This window comes from Prionailurus viverrinus, chromosome B2 (assembly GCF_022837055.1).
Source record: "Prionailurus viverrinus isolate Anna chromosome B2, UM_Priviv_1.0, whole genome shotgun sequence".
Taxonomy (NCBI): domain Eukaryota; kingdom Metazoa; phylum Chordata; class Mammalia; order Carnivora; family Felidae; genus Prionailurus; species Prionailurus viverrinus.
This window is the reverse complement of record NC_062565.1, coordinates 129,790,944-129,816,324: the sequence shown is the minus strand read 5'-3', so window position 1 is coordinate 129,816,324 and position 25,381 is coordinate 129,790,944. Positions and strand designations below refer to the sequence as shown.

The window sequence follows — 25,381 nt, the reverse complement described above, 5'->3', positions numbered from 1 at the left end:
TATTTCTTTCCTATAGTCTTTTGAAGCATTGAGCGTTACATCTTAAATTTTCCACTTTGTCTTTTAGGCCAAAGAAGCCCTAGAAAATACTGAAGTTCCCGTTGGCTGTCTCATGGTCTACAACAATGAAGTTGTGGGGAAGGGACGAAATGAAGTTAATCAAACCAAAAACGTATGTCAATTGAATAGTATAATTGCAAACATCCAGGTAAAGGTAGGAGTGCCCTGAACTTCATCACAGTTGGTGAGAAGATGGGTCTGTGTAGAGACTTGTAGGTATCAATGGAAGGGTAGTTTCTCTTAACATTTCTTTTTTTGAATGCCTTTTTTTTCTGATTATGAAAGTAATACATGTTGGTTTTTTAAAATTGGGAAAATTCAGAAAAACTTAATGGAGCAGTAGAATCTTTGCAGTTAATTTTCTATGTCATGGAGTTTTACTTTAACACTTGAGTGAAACTCAAGAGGGGGTTTTATTACATTGGAGCGTCAATACTAAAGAAATGACTCTAATCTCCATCTTAAGCAAATCTAATATATAGAAATTCCACTTTACAAAACATATCAATTTAACTCATATCACATTTTTTAGTACCTTGAAATAATGTATTCCTCCTGGTAAATTAAACAATCACCTTCAGTTTATATCTTTGGAGGTATAAAAGCACTGTATAAAGGAAACTGTGTATTAGAGAATTCATGGGATAAAGTCTACCACCTGCTGTCTCTAAACCTACATGTACACTTTAATAGCTTGTGTGCCTTTATATTATTGTGCTTAGGTTGAGGAGTTCATGAATTGAGTCAATACTTCTTGATATCACAACAGTGTGTCATAATTTTATGATTAAAACAAAAAAAAAATTTTAAATGTTTTTATTTATTTTTGAGACAGAGAGAGACAGAGCCTGAGCAGGGGAGGGGCAGAGAGAGAGGGAGACACAGAATCTGAAGCAGGCTCCAGGCTCTGAGCTGTCAGCACAGAGCCTGATGCGGGGCTCGAACTCATGGACTGTGAGATCATGACCTGAGCTGAAGTTGGACGCTTAACCGACTGAGCCACCCAGGTGCCCCTGTCATAATTTTATGACGACAAGAAGTACTAGCTGGACTCATGGACAGGTTATAACCATAACATCACTCACACAGACTTTGATCTTATTATTTGATCTTGGGAGTTAGAGAACAAGCTGATGTTGGTAATGGTGCTGTGGGAAATTTAAAGTTTATCCATCATATCTATAAAAAAAAAATAAAACAAAAAAGAGCACATGCAAACTAGGAACCCAGATTCATCAAAGCAATTATTATATGGCTATCAAAACATTTGTGCGAGAAGTAATAAGCATAATATAGCAATTAGTGAATATACAGATACTTGTCTGGGAGTAGAATTCTGTATTTTAAATGATTGTCCTATCTCTCTAATTACATTTTGTGGTTCAGTATGGTATCTTTACATGAGAACTTTGAATGCCCTAACATCATCCATCTATCCCTCCGATGACCTGGGTTTCTTCCGTATCTTGAAATTAGCCTGCATTTATCTTGGTATTCGGTGTCCTACAGAAGATTACCCTATAAAGCAGCATAGAAAAACTCTTGACCCCCAATGAGGAGACCCGAGTCCTACTTTTGGCTCTGATACTACCACCACACCTTTCACTGCCATCACCTCTTACAGCGGTGTGTTTTCTACTTGTCCTGACTTAGCTTCTGGCTCTGCACACTAACAGAGAGGTTGATTGCAGTGATTCAGTTTAACGGTTGCTTACAGAGAATTCTGGGGAGACTTGATTCAGTAATTCTGAACTTGATTAAAAAAAATTTTTTTTTAATGTTTATTTTTGACAGAGAGAGAGAGAGAGAGAGAGAGCATGAGTTGGGGAGGGGCAGAGAGAGAGGGAGACACAGAATCCGAAGCAGGCTCCAGGCTCTGAGCTGTCAGCACAGAGCCCGATGCGGAGCTCGAACTCACAAACCGTGAGATCACGACCTGAGCCGAAGTCAGGCACTCAACCAATTGAGCCACCCAGGCACCCCTGAATTTGATTTTTGAAAAAACACTGGAGTTGGGGAAACTTTTTAAGCTCCCCAGTTAGGTCTGGTATGCAGGCAGGTTTGGGAACCAGTTCTCTAAAATACCTTACACTCTGAGTTCATAATTCTGGACCAGCATAGCTTCCACTTGCCTCCAGCTTCCACGGCACCTTGGGCCACTGTGCCACCATTTTCCACACCCTACTCTGTGTCACAGGTTAGCAACTGTTTGCCTCACCAGATTTTATACTTGTTGAGGACAGACTCTTTAACCTCACATAGGATTTAGCACAATGACTTGTTCTTAGCAATCAGCGTAAGTTTATTGACAAGTGTGATCATCTTGAATGTTATTAATAATTACTGCATAACATAGTACATATATACCGTGCAACATCTGCTTCATGTAATTCAGTGTTTTATGAGGTTTACATGCCAGCATACGTTGTTTTACACATGGTGGACCCAAGGCTTAGAGAAGTTATGTAACTTGCCCAAGGCCACATAATGAGTGAGGCCACAGTCAGGATTCAGAGTTAAGTATGGGTATTTCCAAATGCTGTGTGATTTCCCCTGCATTCTCCTACCACCCATGAGGTATCCAAGACTCATACCAAATCTCTGGTTTTCTCTAGAGTCTGCCAGAATATTAAATCTCATCCCAAAGAAAAAAGAAGTGATGACATTCCAGTAAACTAAATATGGATTCGCTTAGAGTTAGGTGAGGGATGGCCTTGAAAATATCTGAAATTGGAGCACGTGCTTGTGAAGACTTCAGGCTTCCCCTGGAGTATTCACAAACCCTGGACTCTTTTTTTGTTTTGTTTTGTTTTGAGACTTCTATTCTCCGCGGCATTTAATTGAAAGAGCATCCCCTGAAGTTTTTAGGTACTTAAATAGAAATATAGCATAAATCACATGGCATCTCAGATTCGCTGTCTTGCGTTGGTGAAGCTATGGTACTTGAACCGGGGAATACATTGTCAACTGCTAAGAGTGTCCCTGAAACCCTTACTCATTAAAATATTGGCAGAAACATTAGGCCCATTGTGGGTACTTATTTTTGAGTGTTTGTAAAACACAGTTATGTGTTGATGCAAGCACCTCTCTTTTTCCAGGCTACTCGACATGCAGAAATGGTGGCCATCGATCAGGCCCTGGACTGGTGCCACCAAAGTGGCAAGAGTCCTTCTGAAGTATTTGAACACACCGTGCTGTATGTCACTGTGGAGCCGTGTATTATGTGTGCAGCTGCTCTCCGCCTGATGAGTATCCTTTGACTTTGTGAGTTCCTGTCTTGGGCCCTTCCTATAAACTTGAAAATGGCCAGACACATAACCTGCTTTCTAATATGTGAAAGCAGACTTAAGAAACAAGTTATAAAATATTGTGCCCCTTGGCCAAAAAATATTTAGGGAAGATTTTTAAATAACAAAATTACTTCATTTTATGTCAATAGACGTAAAACTGTTAACCAAATGAACTAGAGAAAGAAACTAAGAGCTAACAAACTGCTGTGGGAGGATAAATCACAAATTAAAGTAGATTATAAAAGTGTGTGCAGAGAAAGATCTGAAGAATATGCACCTTTGGATAATAGATTATAGGTGATTTAAATTTTTTCTTTCTGCTTATATGTTTTTGTTTATTTTTGCCATGAGTACCTGTTACAATGTATGAAACGTATTAAGTCAAATACCAGGTAAAAAAACACATCACTTATGATACTATAATTATAAATAAATGGGGAATGAAAAACTCTTTGAATTGTGTCTTTCATAGTAAGCAACACAAATACTGAGTGTAGCAAGTTTGTCTCTAAGATCTTTAAAAAATTATTTGCTAGTTCAAAAACTTAATTTCATACATGCACATTTTTATGTACTTATTTTGCTATGTATGTGTGAAAAAATTCATCACTTTAAAAATAACAGAGGGTTTTGAGTATGATAACATGTATGTACAGTCTTTACTTTGTAAAAGGGGAGTTAGAGTCCCCTTACTTACTTAGCCCCCGCTTACTAGAGTCCCCTTACTTAGCCCCTCTCCCCAAGCTGCCTTATGGCACGGCTCAGCCTTAGTCCGTTTTATATTGGGGCACGTGTTGCATTTTATTTGGGGAAAGAATAGGGAACAATCCCATTTTTATGTATTTATTTATTTTTATTATTTAAAAAAATTTTTAACACTTATTAATTTTTGAGAGACAGAGAGAGCAGAGCATGAGTGGGGGAGGGGCAGAGAGAGAGGGAGACACAGAATCCGAAGCAGGCTCCAGGCTCCGAGCTGTCAGCACAGAGCCTGATGTGGGGCCGGAACGCACGGAGTGTGAGATCATGACCTGAGCCGAAGTCGGATGCTCAACTGACTGAGCCACCCAGGTGCCACCAACAATCCTATTTTTAAAAGGTGCAAATCCCTGGATTAAATTCCTACTTCCTTTCTGGCTCCAGTTCCCTAATGATTCACAGAAAGTAGGTTAGGAAAGACTAGAGAGAATACCAAACTGAATATTTAGTAACCATGTATTCGGTTTTTATTATTTGCAGTTGTGAGATGTTAGTTTCTAAATCCTTTAGACCTCTTTCTTTTGTGTAACTGGATTGTCTGATTTTTAAGACTAAGCCTACGCTTGACTTCTTAAAAGTAGCCTGAACTTCCCTCTCCCGGCTGGCTGGTATAAACCTACCCTGGTCTTGTCACTGTACACACTTGAACTGCACATTGGCTTCGGGACCTTAATTCTTTCCCATAAATTCCGCTGGTGGTATACGGCTGTCAGAACGAACGATTTGGTGGTTGTGGCTCTGTTCTAAATATTGCCTCTGCTGATTTACCAAATACTGGGAGACCATTTCAGGTAATATGACCTGCTAATGTTTCCTCTTTCTTTCTCATTCCTTTGATTTCTGTAAGGGCTTGGGAATTGTTCAAGTGTGGTCAGTATACCAAAGAGCCATGCTAGGACCAGGCAGACTCTGGGACCACTAGTCAAGTTCATTTATGCCTCAGTATAAGATGACAGGTAATCATTTCCAGGTAAGTGCTTGGCTCTCTTAATTAACAGAACCTTTCCAGAAGGAAAGTCCCCAACCTTCCAGGGTGTCTCTCCTGACAGTCTTTACCAACACCTTCAGGGATGTTTGGAGACGTGGTCACTGTTGGCATTTTCACTCAGTGCGTGTCCCCAGCTCTGTGCTGTACCGAGTTTAGGAGAAGCTTGGACTCTGTCAGTAACAGTACATGCTATTTACAGTGCACACACAATATTTTTGCACTTACCAATCATTTTGCTTTATCACTATGTACTATTTTTGGTGTGTAGCAATTAATACCTGTGTTTTCATTATTTGTTCCCCCTGCCTTTTCAGTACTGAAATTTCCCCCAGGCCCTAGGATCCACATTGTTTTTGTTTTCCCTTAAAAATTCTACTTTCCCTTTAATCTTGCCACCTCTCCCCAAGTTTTTATGTTTAAGGCTATGAGCAGTGGGAATTTGTATTTCCGAGTTTGGCCTGTAGATACATATCGTTTTTCATAAACCGGTGTGATTTTTTTTTTTTTCTCCAAAGTTAATCCTGAAGTATTATGTTTTAAAATGAAAAGTATTTAACAAAGGCTTGACATGGTGGGCAGTTAACTTCAAAGACCTCAGATATTCTTACAAGACCTCAGATATTCTTAGGAGAATACCAAGTACCTGTGAAGGGCTAAATTTGGCTGAATCCCAGTGAGAACAAGTTTTGGAAAACATTCTATTTTGAGTTTTTCCAGCTGAACATTAGCTTTCCTAACGACTTCTGTATATTTGAGAATAGATAACTTTTAACATCACATCGGAAAATAAATTATAATTGAACAACAGAGAATAAATAATACTATCAGCTTGACCGTTAAAAAAATCTTCAGGGTGCCTGGGTGGCTCAGTTTCGGCTCAGGTCATGACCTCATGGCCCGTGAGTTCAAGCTCCGCATGGGGTGAGCTCGAGTCCCACTTCGGGGGAGCTTGTGCCCTGCTTTGGGGGAGCACAGGCCCCACTTCGGGTGAGCATGAGCACAGCTTCTCTCTCTCTCTCTGCCCTCGCTCACTTGCATCCTCTCTCTCTCTCTCTCTCTCTCTCAAATAAATAAATAAAATAAAAAATAATGTGCAAAGTGATTTGAATTTTCCCAATCGCTTCTGTTAGTAGCTCAGATTTTATTTACATAACTCTTTGCAAGTAAATTGCTGACCCTGTACTTCATTTATGAAAAAGATCTAAAGAATTTCTCAAAGCTCCTGGGCAGAACAAGGATGAGCCCTTGGATATCAGACATAGGTAGAAAATTTCTCTCCAACACGTCAGTGACGCTGAGTGCCCAAACAGTCCTCTCTTACACGTCTCTGCACAGAGTTGATCTCTCTGAACCAAAGAATAAGATCATAGTGTGTGTACTTGGACTAATTGGTCCCAGTGAAAGGAATGACCAGTATTTGAAGCCCTATCTCCAGGTCTGATGCCAAATTATGTTGTTTTTGTTTTTAAGTGTTTGAAATTCTAAAGAAACATCGACACCCTAGGCTTCTGGATCCTGTGTTTTCTTCCTTTATTTGGTTGGTTCAGGTAGGGGGGCAGGTGTGGGAGGTGGGATACTGTTTTTGTATTGCAGAATCATTGATCCTTTAATGCTATATTATAAGCTGAATTAAGCTCATAGAGGAGACCTACAGAACTATTCTTTTCAGAGAAGATAGTGATTGTTTATAATACGTACCTGCTCCATTTTTAAAAGTTTATTTTAATAAGAATGTGTGCTTTTTATTAAAGTCACAATTTATTGCTATAATGAATAGTTGAAAATATTGTCTTGGTATCTTAGAGTGATGCAATTTCCTTCTCCATCTGTAACTCAGTGAGTCTCATCCCAGACTGCATATTGTAGAGCTTTTTAAGTGTGCCTGTGGGAGGTCCCTGCCCCAGACCAACTGTATAAGGTGAGAGGGTGGAGGAGGTGGAATATTAGTATTTTCTTAAGAGAGTTCCCAGTCGATTCCACTGAGCAGCCAAGGTGGAGGACCACTGCTTTGACCTCACAGGAGGGGAGAGTGCTTTGTGCTTGTTTGGTGCTCATGAGAACATGAGGAGAGGTGGGAGCTCTGAGGAGCACAAACAGTGTAGCGTGAGGAGAATGGGACTGACCCACCATGGTTAGAATGGTCTGAGAAGGTTGTGAGAACAGAGAAGCCAAAGGAGGAGAGAGCTCTAAAATGAAGCGAGAATGGTCAGTAGTCTCCACCATTGCAGAGAGTTGAGGACAATGGAAAGGAAACCAGTGTTTTGGTCAGTAGGGGCCCTTGGGAGATCTGGGAGCACAAGCCAGCATGGATGAGATTGAAGAGGAAATAAGAGCCACACAAGTGACGGCCAGGAGTCTGTGGGAGCAGCAGGGTAGTCAGTCTCAGGGAGCAGCAGGGTAGTAGCAGGGTAGTAGCTTGCTTGAGGGGCAGGGTCAAAGGAAGGTTATTGGGATATTTTTCCCCCCAGCTTTACTGAGATGTAATTGACATATAACATTGTGTAAAGTTTAAGGTGTACAGTGAGATGATTTGTTAGACATATAGATTGTGAAATGTTTACCACAATAAAGTTAGTTAACACACCATTCACCTCACATAATTACCATTTTGTTGTTATGGTCAGAACATTTAAGCTCTATTCTCTTCACAGCTTTTAAGTGCACAATACAGTGTTGGTAACTATAGTCACTGTGCTGTTCCTTAGATCCTCACCTTATAGAACTTACCTTATAGTTGAAAGTTTGTACCCTTTGCACTGTCTCTTCATTCTCCACAACCCCCACCCCTCCACCCCTGGCAACTACCATTCTACTCTTTGCTTCTATAATTAGAATGTTCTCTCTCTCTCTCTCTCTCTCTCTCTGTATATATATGTGTGTGTGTGTGTGTGTGTGTGTATGTGTATACACGCACATATATAATATATAATAAATATGTAATATGTATATTTTAATACATATGCAATAGAATATTATTCAGCCGTAAAAAAAGAAGGAAATCCTGCCATTTAGGACAACATGAATGGACCTTGAGGGCATTATGCCAAGTGAAAGAAATCAAACAGAGAAAGACAAATACTATATGATCTTTTTTTTTTTTTTAAGTTTATTTATTTATTTTGAGAGAGAGAGGGTGTGTGTGTACAAGTAGGAGGGGCAGAGAGAGAGGGAGAGAGGGAATCCCACACAGGCTCTATATTGTCTGCACAGAGCCCAACGAAGGGCTTGAATTCACAAACCATGAGATCATGACCTGAGACAAAGTCAAGAGTTGGACGCTTAACCCAGGTGCCCCTGACGATCCTTCTTATATGTGCAATCTAAAAACATTAAACTCGTAAAGGTTTTCTTCTGATGGGGAAGGTTTATTCAGGCTTCATAGGTCCAGGTAAGAGCTGACTGAAGGCAGAAGGGAAAAGGAGGTTCATTCTGAGCAGCAGACCATGCTCGCCAGGCCCTTGGGCTGGCACTCACTAGCTGCTTCCCCTCCAGTGGCTGCTTCTGGGTATGCCTCCATGGAGTCTCTGTTCATTTTTTCATTTCGTGCATCTTAGAAGGATGCAGCATATCGAGTTCAAACTCGGGTAACACACCTTCAAAGCCCTGTATATTTTGACCTCATTTTCTCTCTTGAATTTCTTTACCTATAGGCCCCCTACCCCCCATTAGTTGGATTCCTCCCACAACCCAAGCTCATTATTACTCTTTCCCTGAAATGCTGTGTTCAGCCTCTTTAAATAATTGCTGTCTTTAAGGCAAGTTCAAGTTTCATCCTCATGTAGTGTTTTATACATAATTTCACTCCTTACCATTATCGTAATTTCTTATTCTTTCACTTAATCGATCTTTTCTCTCTAGTTAGATACCAAAGATAGATCCAGTTAAATCCTTTTGAAAACATCCACTACAGTAAAGATCGACACTTTTTTTTTTCTGTAAAGAGCCTAATAGTAAATATGTTAGCCTTTGTGAGCCACTCACGTCTGTGTCACATCTCCTCCTCCTCCTCCTCCTCCTCCTCCTTCTTCCTCTTCTTCTTTTTTACAACCCTTTAAAAATATAAAAATCATACTTAGTTGATCATTTTTAGCTGCGGACTACCAACTGTAGCTCTATAGCATCAAACGCTTAATGGGCCAACAGTGAATAAGGGTCGAAAAACATAGCAGATGCTTAAATTCTTATGATGTGTCAGGTATTTAACAGGTGTTATTTTATGTAATCTTATTTACTCTTCATGAAACCCTTCTGAGGTAAGTGCTGTAATTACCTACACTGTACGCATGAGGCAGCTGAGGCACAGTACCCAAGATCACATAGCTGGTAACTTCAATAGTAGTTGATTGAGAAATAATAGTTGACTGGAGCGCGGTTTGAGTCTGTACTCGATTCTCTTGGAAATGTACTTCCTTACCTGCATCACTGCTGTCCCCCAATTGCTGTTTGTATGGGATGCAGGCCACAGTTTCATTGGGCGATATTCATCCTCAATCTTCTCATTTCAACAGTGCATTCCTGGATATCGGGCCGAGGAAGCAGTGGAAATGTTGAAGACCTTCTACAAACAGGAAAATCCAAATGGTCAGTTTTCCCTTTGCTGTACATGATGTAACCTCACTTAAGACAAAGCTGTGTGAACAGAGTCTGACATGGGCCCTCCTCTTCATTTTCTCTCTCCTTTTTTTTTTTTTTTTTTTGCTATTCTTTTCACAGCACCAAAATCAAAAGTTCGGAAAAAGGAATGTCCGAAACCTTGAACTTGTTCTGAGGGAAGGCTGATGCCCCTTGACGACATTCTTGGACTGAAAGTTGTTGACATCATTGAATCATATGTTCATATGTGCCCTCAACCCCTGGGAGAATTATCTCCCATCATTTGCTGTGTTCAGGGAACAAATTAGCACTTTTTAAAAGTCTGACAGTTGTAGACAATGGTTAGCTTTTCCATAAGCTTAAAGAACATTGTAAGAAGGGGATAAAAATAAAGATTGAAATTTTAGAAATTAGTAAGCAGTGCATGCTCTTCCTGCCAAAATCATTGTGCCTGGGCCAGGAAAGTCCTGAGTTTCAGTGAATGTGTATCCAGACCCAGTTACCTGGCATGTGTCCGGACTGGAGTGTGCCACACTGTGGACACCTGCTTTCGGCCTGGCTTTTCAGAATCGGGTCCTTCATTCTTTGCAGCTACTGTGTCCTCCCAGGATGTTGAGGGCCCGTGACTTTCTACACTTGATCTTAGCCAAAAGGCCAAGAGGCGATGAGGGCCCGTGACTTTCTTGGAATTTGTCTATGAATTGTATACATATAGATTATGATTGTGTGTGCCTCAGAACTGATTTCTTTTTGCTTTTATAAAGCAGTTCGAGAAAATGCATACTTTTAAAAACAAGTACGTGTCATTTTTAAATTATAGCATATTGCTATAATAAAACCTTACTTACGCCTTCTTTGAAGATGAAGATGAATATTTTCTTAAAAGATAAAAGCAGAAATGAGACAATTCCTTCTTTATTAGCAAACAGCTACACTATGCCAAGCTCCATTTGTTCATCAAATCAGTGAGCAAAACGATGAATCCTGCCCTCATGGAGCTGATATTCTAGCAGGGGGAGACAGATAATACGCCTGATAGATTATACAGTACGTTAGAGGGTCTTAAGGGTCATGGCAACAAGAAGAGAACAGGGGATGGGTGTGCCATTTGGTGTTGGGACTGCTGGTTGCATGATTAAATAGAATGGCTTTATTTACTCTGAAATCAAATTGTTATTTCTTTTTATAAAAGTCCAGACTTAGAATTTAAAACCTAAAAGTGAAAAATGGGCACACAACCCTGGGAAGGGTCTCCCCAGCCGGAAGTCCCAGACACTCAATACTTTCTGACTGCACTAAGGGTTGGCGCCCATGGAAAAACAGCTCTGTAGAACCACACTGGGGTGCTCTGCGTCTGCCCAGAAGGGGGCCTCACTGTTCCACCAGAAGCCCAGCTCCAGGCTCCTGTTGCATTTCTTCAGTGGATTCATTTCCTTGATGCAAAGCATCTGTATTTGTTGGTTCTGCCATTTGAGTGATGTCTGACTTGTTTGTTTTGAATTACATTACAGGCTGGAATGTAATTGTGGTGAAAGTATTTTTATATTGCTGAGAGTAGCAGCTAATCACAGTTACATGCTTCAGAAGATTTATAATTGCTTGGTTTTGTACGTGTGTGTTTTTAACTGCATTTGAGAAATTTGATGGAGAAGAATATGCATGATTTTTAAATTTATAATAATGTTACATGTAACTTCTCTTCAATCTCACCTACTTTAAAAATTATCTTCTCATTAAACTTTAGTGCTTTGACTAGTTGATTCCTTTTTGCAGTTGGTCATGATTCATTTCTGGCTTCTTATGCTTTTCTGCAAGCAGACTTGATTGCACTTACTGTCTTCATATCATCGTTTTCTCAGGGATTATTTGTAGACAAAAAACCTGGAATCTTTCCTCTGGTACCAGTAAGTACCAGTAAGTCTGGCTATCAAGTAGGTTCTGGGTAAATATTTGTTAAATAACTTTATTGATTGAAATTTGGAGAAAAATGAATAATAAGGGGAATATCTAGGATAAAAAGTCAAATCTAAAACTAGTATATGGGTATCTTAACTTACAGATAGTTAATACTAAAAGTCCCAAGAAAGTAATAAAATGGGACCAGGAAGAATAGAAAAGACTCACCAATATATGTATATTTTGTCTCTACTGTGTTTTGGAGAATGGTTATTTCCTAATTCCTAAGCATGGCTGGAAATTTTAATTTTGGTTATAACCTTTTTGATTCTGTCTCCAGTGATGGCCTTATAGAAAAATCTTTCCTATGTTTTTGGTCTTAGGCATTGTTCCCTCTAGTGCTTTTTGGGAAGCAATCATTTTAGATGGCACATTGCGGGTTGGAGGTCAGCACCTCCAGTGCTGATATAGGAACATTGTGAGGTCATGGACATTGAGACTATGGGATTCTGATGGTAGTTTCAAACTGGTGGAGAGTTGTGGATATATGATGATGTAATGCTGCCTCCTGAGTTCCACATCTCCAGCTACTTAGACATGGCTTAAAATATTGGGATGGTCCAGTTCAAAAGATTGAATCCAATTGATTGACATTAGTGCCTGTCTAAAAGACTAGCTGAGAGACTTGTTCTGTGCATGGGATGATTCTGGAAGTTGTAGGATATGAGAAGGTTTTAGAACCAAGGCCCTGTTTGGAGGAATTAGTAGGAAATGATTGCATCTAAGTTGCTAGAGTAGCCAGTGTTTGCTGGTCTTTGCAATGGACTCGGCGGAGAACGGATGGTGTGTAATGCTTTGGCAAGCTTCAATCACTGATAAAAAATTATGTTAAAATATCTTTCCACTTTCTTGTTACTTGGCACAAGCATCTCTTCCTGTGTTGCATTTGGAATATTATGGAGGGAAAACAGATAGCCAAGAATGCCAACTTAGGCGTAGGCAAGAACTGTTAATTTTTCTTTAAGTTTTCTATTTGCAAATAATCTCAAACTTACCAACTAATAATTTAACAATTTATACCTTTAGCTTTATCATTGGCTGTATTTATTCTCACTCTTTCCCAATCTATTTATCTATCTATCTATATGTATGTATGAATCTATATAATTGTTCTTCTGAGCCATTTGGTAGAAAGTTACATCACACATCATGACCCTTTGCCCTGAAATGTTTCTGTATTTCCTAAGCATAGGATATTCTCTTATATAATCATAGTATAGTTATTGGCTTCAGCATATTTAACATTAATACAATGCTTTTTTTTTTTTAATTTACATCCAAGTTAGTTAGCATATAGTGCAATAATGCTTTCAGGAGTAGATTCCAGTGATTCATCCCTTATGTCTAACACTCAGTGCTCATCCCAACCAGTGTCTTCCTTAATGTCCCTTAACCATTTAGCCCAGCCCCCCACCCACAACCCCTCCAGTAACCCTCAGTTTGTTCTCTATACTTAAAAGTCTCTTATGTTTTGTCCCCCTCCCTGTTTTTATATTATTTTTGCTTCTCTTCCCTTATGTTCATCTGTTTTGTATCTTAAATTCCACATATGAGTGAAGTTATACGATACTTGTCTTTCTCTAATTTCGCTTAGCATAATGCCTTCTAGTTCCATCCATGTTGTTGCAAATGGCAAGATTTCATTCTTTCTGATTGCTGAGTAATACTCCATTGTATGTATGTGTGTATGTGTATATAACACATCTTATTTATCCATTCATCTGTTGATAGACATTTGGGCCCTTTCCATACTTTGACTATTGTTGATAGCACTGCTATAAACATTGGGGTGTATGTGCCTCTTCAGAACAGCATACCTGTATCCCTTGGATAAGTACCTAGCAGTGCAATTGCTGGGTCATAGGATAGTTCTAATTTTTAATATTAATATAATACTTTTATCTAATATACTGTTTGTATTCTAATATTGTCAGTTGACCCCATAGTGTCCTTTAGAGAATTTTCCCCATCTCTCCTGCCATATTGGAAGATTCTAGGGTCAGATATCTTATTTAATTGTCATGTATCTTCAGCTTATTTGAATCTAGAACACTTCCATGGCTTCTCTTGGCCTTTTATGACACTGACATTTTAAAAATCATTCTGCCCTGCCCCTATCAACTTTTCTCTTAAAAAAAATTTTTTTTTTTTAAATGTTTATTTATTTACTTTTGAGAGACAGAGAGGGAGCACAAGCTGGGGAGGGACAGAGAGAGGAGGATATACAGAATCCTTAGCAGGGTCCAAGCTCCAAGCTCCAGCACAGAACCTGATGAGGGGCTCGAACCCACAGACTGTGAGGTCATGACCTGAGCTGAAATCGGACGCTTAACCGACTGACCCACCCAGGCGCCCTTTCTCTTTTTTTAATGATGGTGTTTTCTCATGATTGGATTCAGGTTATGTGTTTTAGGTGATGTTATATTCTCAGAATATCACATCTGAAGACACCCAAAGGCCATGAAGTCCTCACTGGTGATGTTAATTTTGGTCACCTGGATAGTTTTGATTACCTGATTTCTACACTATATAATAATTTTTTTCCTCCCTTGCAATGAATAATAAGTCCAAGGAGAGAAACTTAAATTTTTTTTTTATGTTTATTTTTGAGAGAGAGAGAGAGAGAGACAGAGCGTGAGTGGGTGAGGGGCAGAGAAAGGGAGATACAGAATCCAAAGTAGGCTCCAAGCTCTGAGCTTCCAGCACAGAGCCTGACGCGGAGCTCGAACCCATGAACTGTGAGATCATGACCTGAGAGAAGTTGGGCACTTAACCGACTGAGCCACCCAGGTGCCCTGAGAAACTTAAATTTGTAAAAGAAAATGCATTTGACATTAGTGGAAAGAAGGAGATGAAATCAGTGATCTCAATTGCAAAGCAACTGTTAGGTTATTTGATTGCAATCTTTCTTTTTTATTATGTCTGCTGAAATTCACAAAATTCTTTTTGTAATAAGAATGTTTTATTATTTTTTAAAGCTTTATTTATTTATTTATTTATTTATTTATACCCAACGTGGGGCTTGAACTCATGACTCCAAGATCAAGAGTCACATGCTCTGACTGAGCCAACTAAGCACCCCAAGAATATTTTAAATGAGGACATCTTACTAAAAATTAAAAGGAAGCCTCAAATAAATAACTTCTTTCTCTCCTGATCTCAGTAAAACTAATACTTAGATCCATTTAATTATATCTGATAAGAGAGATTTCTGGAAAAACAGGTCTGAGATGTTTCTGGTTTCAGGGATTACCTGTAGTGATCCAATAGGATGTATAATCTAGGTAGGTAGTCATTGGCCATAAAAGCAGAATTCTCTTGGGTTTCCATAGAGACATCTAGACTTAAAATGTTTTAAGCACTGCTGCTTTTAAAATGGGTGTCGGTAAAAATAGCAAAAAACCAAGGCTCTTAAAAAAATCATTAAAAAAATTTTAAAGTAGTAAAGTTCCTGGTTAAAAATCCACGTGGAAGCCAAAGCTTGTCCTCAGTCATTCTGCATCAACTGGCCTTGAATAGCCTTGGGGAAAAGAGGCATCAAGAACTGGTTTCTCTGCCTTTTGGCAAAGGAGTGAGACTACACTGACTTCTAGAAAGACAACTGCCAACTATTTTCTTATTCTGTAAATTGTTAATTGTGTGTGGTGAAGAAAGGGGTGATGGGTGATGTTATTTTTATGGATAAGACTGGCATTAAGTTCTGGTGAAAGTTTGACATCTTTTGGATCTTATGTTTTTTCAGGTTGAGCTAATAAAAACAGGCTCCTGGGATTGTTTCACACCTTATTTTTAAGTGAATATTGAGCTAAACACCACTTGTTCATGATTATTAGGGAGATTTGTTGTGTGGTTGAAGAAGCATGAACTTATGAGTCTAGAGCAGGAGTCAGCAAAATATGGCTTGTGGGTCAAGCCCAACCTGCTGCCTCTTTTGGTACCACTAACAAGTTAAAAATGGTTTTATGTTTTGAAATGGTTGGGGGGGGGGGATCAAAAGAAGAATGTAGTGACCTGTGAACATCGTATGAAATTCAAATTTTAGTGTCCACAAATTAAGTTTTATTAGAACACAGTCATGCCGTTTTGTTTTCGTGTTGTTTGAAGCTGCCTCTGTGCTACATTGCAGAGCTGAGTGATGGTGACAGACACCTATGGCTCCCAAAGCCTAAAGCATTTAAATATGTCTGGCTCTTTAGGAAAATGTTTGCTACCCCTGGTCTAGAGGATATAAAATGTTGAGGTTCATTCTCTAAGGTGCTTGTTACAGTTTTCTGACATTGGAACTGAATAATGTGGCTCATTGTGTAGTGGTGGTTAATTGCTTTAGTACCATTTTTTAAAAACTATTCATTTATTTTTTAATTTACATCCAAGTTAGCATGTAGTGCAACAATGATTTCAGGAGTAGATTCCTTAATGCCCTTTACACATTTAGCCCACCCACCCTCCCACAATCCCTCCAGCAACCCTCAGTTTGTTCTCTGTACTTAAGAGTCTCTTATAGTTTGTCTCCCTCCCTGTTTTTATATTATTTTTGCTTCTCTTCCCTTATGTTCATCTGTTCTGTGTCTTAAAGTCCTCATATGAGTGAAGTCATATGATACTTGTCTTTCTCTGACTAATTTCGCTTAACATAATACCCTCTAGTTCCATCAATCTTGCAAGTGGCAAGATTTCATTCTTTTTGATTGCCAAGTAATACTCCATTGCATATATATACCACATCTTCTTTATCCATTTATCCATCAGTGCACATTTGGGTTCTTTCCATACTTTGGCTATTGTTAATAGTGCTGCTATAAATATTGGGGTGCGTGTGCCCCTTCGAAACAGCATTCCTGTGTCCCGTGGGTCATAGGGTAGTTCTATTTTCAATTTTTTGAGGAACCTCCATACTGTTTTCCAGAGTGGCTGCACCAGTTTGCATTCCCACCAGCAGTGCGAAAGAGATCCTCTTTCTCTGCATCCTTGCCACGATCTGTTGTTGCCTGAGTTGTTAATGTTAGCCATTCTGACAGGTGTGAGGTAGTATCTCATTGTGGTTTTGATTTGTATTTCCCTGGTGATGAGTGATGTGGAGTATTTTTCCATGTGTCGGTTGGCCATCTGGATGTCTTCTTTGGAGAAGTGTCTGTTCATGTCTTTTGCTCAGTTCTTCACTGGAATATTTGTTTTTTGGATGTTGAGTTTGATAAGTTCTTTACAGATTTTGGATACTAACCCTTTATCTGAAATGTCATTTGGAAATATCTTCTCCCATTCTGTTGGTTGCTTTTTAGTTTTGCTGATTGTTTCCTTCGCTGTGCAGAAGCTTTTTATTTTGATGAGGTCCTAATAGTTCATTTTTGCTTTTGTTTCCCTTTCCTCTGGAGATGTGTTGAGTAAGAAGTTGCTGTGGCCAAGGTCAAAGAAGTTTTTGCCTGCTTTCTCCTTGAGGATTTTGATGGCTTCTTGTCTTACGTTTAGGTTTTTCATCCATTTTGAGGTGTTTTTGTGTATGGTGTAAGAAAGTTAGTACCATGATTTTTTGAAAAAGTCTGTTTATAAATATGAAAGAGAAATCCAAGATCCTAAAATACTTACTCTGATTTATGATATTTTGTGTGTGTGTGTGTGTGTGTGTGTGTGTGTGTGTGTGTGTGTGTTTATTTATTTTTAGTTAGAGGAAGTGCAAATGGAGCAGGGGCAGAGAGGGAGAGAGAGAATCCCAGGCAGGTTCCACCCTATCAGTGTGGAGTCCGACATGGGACTGGAACTCATGAGCCGTGAGATCATGAACTAAGCAGAAGTCTAACACTTAACTGACTGAGCCACCCAGGCGCCCTTGACTTAGAATATTTTGTTTCCTTACATATACTTTAAGAGAATGGCAAGGAGAAAAGACAATTTATCAATTTTGTGGGCTAAGAATATATATTTTATTTATGATTGTCATATTAAAAATATTACCAAATACTTATTTGTAAGAAGTTACTCTAATGGCAGAATTGGACCCTTTTAAGTATTTATTTTTGAGAGAAAGAGAGCTCAAGTGGGATGAGAAGGCAGAAAGAGAGAGAGAGAGAGAGAGAGAGAGAGAGAGACTCTCAAGCAGACTCTGCACTGTCAGCACAGAGCCTGATGCAGGGCTTGATCTCACAAACTGTGAGATCATGACCTGAGCTGAAGCCAAGAATCAGATGCTTGAGCCACCCAGGCAACCCCGAACCCTTTAAAAAAACCAAGACTCAAATAGAAACTATCTTCATACCGTTCCCATCACTATGCCTTCCCCGGTTTTCTCTGTAACAGGCTTGGTAACCCTTTGGTACTAGAATTACATACACTGAGTTTGAAGAAAAGACAAAAAATAAACACTTAATAGGAATTTTGGTTTTTTACTCACCATTGAGCTCAGGACAAAGCCTTTCATGTAACAGACAAATACTATGTGTAAATTCTACGTTGCATAGGAAAGCAGGATTTGGAGGAGACGTGGAGAAGGAGGAGAGGCTGGGCCCAGAGAGGCTGGTGGGGTTTGGAAAGTAGATGGGAGGGTGAGGGGCAGGATATGCAGTGTTAGAATAGAAGATGACAATCATGTGAAGACACAGGGAAGGGATGCTTGGGCCGAGTTATCATGAGTAAGATCTACTTTCCTCTGAGAAGGGGGTAATTTTTCCTTTCTTTTTGATGTGTGATTTCATACCTGTTCCCGGAGTATGTGTGTTTTGGGGTGGGGCATTGCCGGCGACAAACGTCTTGACACTATGGTCACTGAGGTAAGGAGACAAATTACATCACTAGGCCAGATTTGAGCTAGGGGGACGGAGTGTGTCAATAATAGAAGCTAATATTCACTTAGAACTTGCCAGGTTCTATTCATCTGTTCCCTTATTAATCCTTGTAACAACCCTCTGAGTCAGTACTGTTATCATCTCTACTTTACATCAAGGAAACTGAGGCACAGGGATATTATGTAACTTGCCCAGGGTCACAGAGTACTAAGTGATGATGTCAGTTGGAATGGATTAGGTTATGCCAAGGTAATACCCCTCAGGGTTTTAGTGCCTTAGAACAAAGTTTTAATTCTTTTATGCTTCACTTGTCTGTCTCCAGTCAGGCCAGGGGTCTAGGTTATACTGTACCATCTGGAATGTGGTTGAATGCCCTCAGTCACTGTGGTGGGAGAGGAGAAGATAGTGAATAATGCTCTATGTCTTCAGTCAGGGCTTTGCCAACTTGATGCGCATATGAATGACCCAAGGAACTCGTTAAATGCACATTATTATTCAGGAGGTCTGGGCTGGCATTTCTAGCAAGCCCCCAGGTGATTCCTACACTGCGGGACCTGGGACCACTCTTGAGTAAGGAGTCTGACTGGCTTTTGCCCAGAAGTGACACGTCATTTCTGCTGACGTAAGGCACATAGCTATGCCTAATGTCAAGATGGCAGGAGATGTAATCTACCAGCTACCTCAGGAGGAGGAGAATTGAAATATTTGTGAATAATCTCAGCAAAGAGCAGAAAATGTGAAGCCAGGACTCGATTTCAGACAGGCTGTCCCCAGAGTGTGTGCTCCTAGTCATCATACCGTATGTCCTAGATGTTGGTCCCCTCTCTACCGAGAAAGGACAGCATGATGGCACCTGCCATACTTGGTGGCCACCAGTCAGAGTAGCCCTTGAGACCGATCAGTTGCAGTTGACTCGTGTGACACCGATGCTGGGTGTCCCAGGCAGCTTAGTGTCAAAGGCAGCAGTTGTCAACATGATGTTGCAACTCTGAAAATGTTTTAATTCGTTTTTTTCTTAATAATTTGCTGACGTCTATGAATTATTTCTTTTTGTTCAAAGCATACCTTAGTGCAGAATCAAGCCTTTCCCTCTTAACTCTCTCATCGAATATTCTGCCATGCTTTCTTGTTTTGGACAAGGGGTGTGGTTAAAGCCAGCATTCAGGGAATTGTGCATGATCCTGGGAACGCCCATGGGTGTGTGTCTGCACATGCACACCATTCATCATGTATGTTTGCCGGAAAGCACTGGAGTGGCCGCCCTGGAAGTGTCCTAGGCTTGTGGTCAGCATAACAAACACACTCCCAGATGGTGGTGGCTCAGAAGCAGCTTCTTTGCGACTATGTCCTGTCCGCCTAACTGGGAACTTCTGATGGATCATAAACAATTGAGAACTGGAGGAGTGAGTGGTAGATTCCAGGCTTACGCTGGCGTCTCTAAAAGGAGCACAGTGGACTGGGTTATGCACTTCCTCTGACCTTCCAGCGCCCACTCTTGTTCCTACCACAGCCCCCTTTGCTTTCGGTTCCTAGGCTGGAGTATAGACAAACAATTCAGAAACATCGGTTTAGGGGTGCCTGGGTGTCTCAGTTGGTTAAGCGTTGGACTCTTGGTTTCATCTCAGGTCATGATCTCACAGTTCATGAGATCAAGCCCCGTGTCAGGCTCTGTGCTGACAGCATAAAGCCTGCTTGAGATTCTGTCTCTCTGCCCCTTTCCTGCTTATGCACACATGCACTCAAACAAATAAATAAGATCGGTTTAAGCAAGACCTCTCTCCACCTTATGGAAAACCCAATCTGCAGATGATACTTGGAATGATATAAGATTGTTGTTCTTCCATTAAAAAAAAAAAATCTTCCCCCAAAAGAGAAACTGAAATAAAGGTACATTTCAGTTTTACATAATAATTACAGTTAAGATTTCAGAATTAACCCACTATGCTAGTTGCTTCAATCAGCAATTTAGTTAAACATGAGGGAGAAAATGGACCTTGACAGTTTTTCTTTTGGTAAAATCAGGCTTGCCATGTTGAAAACTGCTTGCACCCTGTCCACCTGTTCTGTTGTTCATCTTGGGGAGAGCTGGATAAACCCATTTGTTCCTCCAGAGACACTTTTGTCATGTAATGGACGTAGTTCAATTAAAATACGCAGATGAATGCCAAGTTAATAATTAAGGGAAAATAGTAAAACAGAGTATTACTATTTTTATTAACTACTTGGACCGGAACCCACAGTATGTTTTTTTTAGATTAATGGAACAATTGGAATTCTACTGCTTGTTGTAATCCTAATCCCAGAAAGTATTGCCGATGATCTTTCTCGGCTTTGCATACCCTTTGGAAAAAGCCTTATCACTCCACCAGTAAGCCTGACTCCACATGAAAGTGCTTTCAGCTTTTACTTTTTTGTTTTATTTTTTTTAGCTTTTAATCTAGCCTGTACTGGCATTGATAGAAAGTCATTTCTCTCAATGACATTTCTATATTGGAGGGCTAAATAAGTTAAGGATGTCAGCTGGGTTTTTATATGGTCAATGTCACCATCCTGATTCAAATGCTAAACAATTTCAGGAAAGATTAAATTTCTTCTTGACCTGAGAGAAATCCCATCTTCTTAGTGAGAAGCTATGCTGGCAGGAAGCCAAGGGGAACGCAGCTCGCCGCTTTGAAGGATCTTCTCCTTAGGTAAGCCCACTACACTGCGCTGTGTTCTTTTATCCTAAGCACATCTTATCTACTTCATAAGCCTCAAGCATTATTTTACTCTTCCCTTCAAAGTCCTGCATTCTCCATGAAATCTTTTCCAACTCCTCCAGCCCACAACGATCGTTTTCTTCAAACTCCTACTTAGTGTCACATAGTTTAATCTCAATTGGTCTCTAATTATAGTAATTAGATCATAAGCTCCTCCAGAGCGAGGATTTAGCCCAATGCTAGGCCCAGAGGCGGTTTCGTGATGGCTTTGCAGTTCTGGATGGTTTCCAGTCAGCAGGACAAACGGGCGAATTAGCGCTACCAAGAGAACGCTGTCTGGGCTTCCTGAACCGTACAGACCTCAGTCTACAGGCACTTTTGCCAGGGCCAGGGCTGTCACTGCCAGATAGCCCGGCAGCCAAGGGAAGCATGACTTTGAGCCCCTGTGTTTTCCTCCAGCTCATCTCTTCTCATTTGGAAACTTACGTTTTGGACGTGGGCTTTGCGATTTCCCATTTTCAGGTTTGAGAAATCAGGAAGCAGTAGAGGGGCAGAGGTAGAAATTTTGTATGTGCTTTGCTAGGACCTAACTTTCTTGTGGAGGCATAACAAATAAAAGAGAGGACACGTTGCATATTTCAGAGCAACTGAAATGCTGTGTGGAGATTGATTTATAGAACTTTCTTGCTAGATTAGTCCAGAAACTGGATTAATATTTTAATCATATTCCCTTGAGAGGAAAAAGCAGCTGGTGAAATTGTTGGAAGTGACATGCCAATCTGCAGAGAAACCGAGTGTGGTTTGGAGACCACCATGGAAATAGTAACTTCAGTCATTAAGTGGGGAATGAAAGGAAGAAAGAAACCAGATAAGTTTTCCAGGATCAAGAAGTTATTTTTATTATAAACTAACCTTAGGGAGACCATAAGATTTATTATTATTTTAACATTTACATTCAAATACTGATGGCTTTATCGTTTCACTGCTGATTACTCTTGGCAACAGCAGGGCTCAATGGGTGCGTAGAACATCCTTCATCTTTTTATTTTGCCGTTTGTGTATACAGGCTCCATTGTGCGGGCAAAGGGCAAAACACGGCAATGAGCACACGGTGGCACAATTCATGTCTTGATACAGGATTTCTCTTTCCCTGTGAACCTGACTTCCCAAGACCTGAATTCTAGGACTTGCTATGAATTCACTGGCATCCTGAAATCAAAAGGAAGAGGTCTTTTTCTTCTTTTGCTCCCTTGCAGACCTGGATAACACCAAATCTTTACAATGGTCTCTAGCTGGCACGAGCAACAAGCATCTGGCGTATAACGTGTTGGGCTCTGGGAAATGCAATTTACTGCTTGGGAACTGCCCTCAGATGGAAACTGATGTTTAGATTATTACTGGGAATTTGTTTGTGCTTCTGAATTCTGTGGGATTAAGGCTGGTGCTGTGATATTCTCATGTGTTCTGTTGACCCTTAGGTATTTCTTAAAAAGAGGGAAATGAGAGTCTCAGGGTTGAAATAATCAAACTTTGGAGGTGCTAAGTAAGGCTCTACTCCGATTATACTGGCAGACGGCCCAGGGTGCAGCTGCTGATGAAGAATCCCAGATTCCACCCGAAGGCCCAAATACCACCTCTTCTGTCTGGAACTGAGTCAGTAAAAGGAAATAGGGTAGGGCAGCATTTTGGACTGAAATTTCTCTGTGGGAGCAGCAGATTGAATTGATAATGGGAGAAAGTTTGTATTGTTAACTTTTATAAGGTGGCCCAGTAAATTTCATGAATTTTATAGGACTGGCATATTATTCGGCTCATATTTTCATCTGGTGCTCATTCTTCATCCTGCTTGGTTGGATAGCATAGCTGAGCAGGGTCCAAGATGAGAAAGAGAGGTGAGGCTGACTGACTGTGGCATTGGGGCTAATGTAAGTAATGTCCTGACCTGTTTCAGCCCCTTCTGGAGGCCACAATAGAGAGGCATTTATAAAAGCCCAGAGGGGATGAAGTAGCCATCTCTTTGACACCAGGAAAATATGGAGAAAGAGAAGGTAAGAGAAAGTATGGAGAAAGTAGCTCCATGAAGGAGAGGGTTCTCTCCCATTCTCCCTTCCTGATGAAGACAGCATCACTGTGGCTCTGATGATTAATTTTACCAGATTAGTAAGAGAAATAGAAAAAAAGGGAGGAATTTTGGTGTCTAAGGGAGGGCGAGTCACTTCTCTATTCATGCTATTCGTTAGTTAAGTGAAGAGCGTTGATGTGTGTCTGTGCTAATGGACAAAACTACACTGTGAAGTTAGAAGGCGCTTTGGAGTCTCATAAGAAGCTGGGGAAGATGGCCTGGAAGCAGCTGAGAAACACCGCTCTTGGCATTTGTCCGAACCCCGTGTCCTCTCTCTCATAAGTGACTTTTCCTCACATTGGAATGGAACATCTGAGATTCAGTTTTTGTTTTACACTGAGGTTGGATATGTGTTGTTCAGTACCAAAGGGCTGTTTTGAATCAAGGCCTGGAAGCTCACCTCCCTTAGATAGTGTTCTGTATGGTCTAGCCTAGTTAGAAATGAAGCTGACAGAACACCTGCTCGTTTGTTAGACTAACCAGTAATGGCTAATATTCATTGAGTCTTATTGCATGCCGGGCACAGCTGTAAAGTCTTTGCACCTGTTACGTGATCCTCGCAGCAAACTTCGGACGTTACTGTTCTTTTTCCCACATGAGTGAATTAATAGAGGTTCATAAGGTTTAATGTGCTCAAGATCACAGAGCTAGTCAGGGGCAGAAGCAGAGTTTAAACTCTGGTTTAAATTCCAAGTAGGAAAAGAACCAGAAGGATGGTGATTGTTGTTCCCGGCTCATCCCTTCACTGGAACAAAATACTAAAACTTGGGTTTATGCATGAGGCCAGCCTTTGGCATTTTTCGGTAGGTAGTGAATTTGCATGTCTTTTTCTACCTGTGTGTATGTGTTTGTTTTGTATTTAAAAAAATTTTTTTAACAAAGTGAATCTTCTCGAAGGAAAAGAACTGTTTTTCTTGTGTGAATAGATCCTAGGGTACTTATAAGATTAAAAAAATATAATTGGACCATTAGCTTTGTTCTTTACAAAAACTGGAAGTAAAATTGCATGATTTTGTAAAAAAATTTCAATGAGACACGTCCTGTGAAGGATCCACAGATGAACTGCCAATACCTTTGCATATTCTGTATTGTTTCTTCAAAATAATAGCACACGTTTTCACTACTGTTGTTATTATTGTCACCAGATATTGTGCTAAGTCATTTACATGTGTTTTCTCAAATTAATACGTATGTGATAGGTTTTGCCATCATATATCACGTACCTACTATCACAGCAATGCTTCATCACAAAAACCCACGAAAGCTCAGTGGCATACAAAAATAACTGTTTATTGTTTATACATCTAGAGCGATTGGCTAAACAGATCTGCCAATCTTGGTGCACTGGCTCGTGACCCATAGCGTTTGGCTGACTGAAGACTGATCCCGCCTGGCCCTGGCTCAGATGAATGGGGCAATGCAGCGCCTCCATTTGTCTCTTATCCTCCAGTGGGCTGGGCTGGGCATGTTCTGGTGGTAATTACAGAGCTGCAAGCTCTGAACAAGCCTGATTGCATAAATCCATTTCAACCTTCTGTCTGCAGTGCGTCTGTTAATATCTCATTGGTCAAAGCAAGTCATGTAGCTGAATGTAAGGATGCGGAATTCTGCACCCCATCCCTTGGAGGGGGGGAAGCACTGGAAAACATCATGGCAAAAGGCATGGGTATAGGCAGTGCTGCACAGTTGGGCCCATTTTTGCAATCAATCACATATTTAAAAAAAATTTAATGTTTATTTATTTTTGAGAGAGAGAGAGAGACAGAGTATAAGCGAGGAAGGGGCAGAGAGAGAGGGGCACACAGAATCTGAAGCAGGGTCCAGGCGCTGAGCTGTCAGCACAGAGCCCAACATGGGGCTCAAACCCTCAAACCACGAGATCATGACCTGAGCTGAAGTCAGATGCTCAACTGACTGAGCCACCCAGGTGCCCCCACATACTCTTTTTTAACAGACGAAGAACCTGAGACATGGGAAGTAAGTGGCTTACCTAGGGTCACATAGCTGTTAAATGACAGAGCTTGAACTTGAACCTGGGTTTATCTTTTCTCATAGCTGGAGCTTTTAATAATGGTCTAAGATTTAGAAACCAGTTCTGCCTCCACTTCCTTTACAGATATGAACAATTTTTTCACTCC

The 25,381-nt window shown here is 40.3% G+C and overlaps 1 protein-coding gene across 7 annotated transcripts in view; it reads left to right on the top strand.

The window, feature by feature from the left end:
* Window positions 1-25,381, top strand: part of ADAT2 (adenosine deaminase tRNA specific 2) — a 167,382-nt gene that overhangs the window by 18,839 nt on the left and 123,162 nt on the right. For 3 of the 7 annotated variants that reach the window (XR_007152326.1, XR_007152324.1, XR_007152325.1), the window contains exons 2-6: window positions 68-172; window positions 3,159-3,309; window positions 4,794-4,900; window positions 9,606-9,678; window positions 20,999-21,112. Coding sequence is in view for 2 of the 7 variants with exons in the window: in XM_047859704.1 (XP_047715660.1) it covers window positions 68-172; window positions 3,159-3,309; window positions 4,794-4,900; window positions 9,606-9,678; window positions 20,999-21,045 (483 nt within the window). In the remaining 5 variants the exon portion in view is untranslated. Of the gene's footprint in view, window positions 1-67; window positions 173-3,158; window positions 3,310-4,793; window positions 4,901-6,567; window positions 6,645-9,605; window positions 9,679-9,810; window positions 11,451-20,998; window positions 25,072-25,381 lie in introns of those variants that run through there. The other 4 variants (XR_007152327.1, XR_007152328.1, XM_047859704.1 and 1 more) reach the window with 4 other exon arrangements.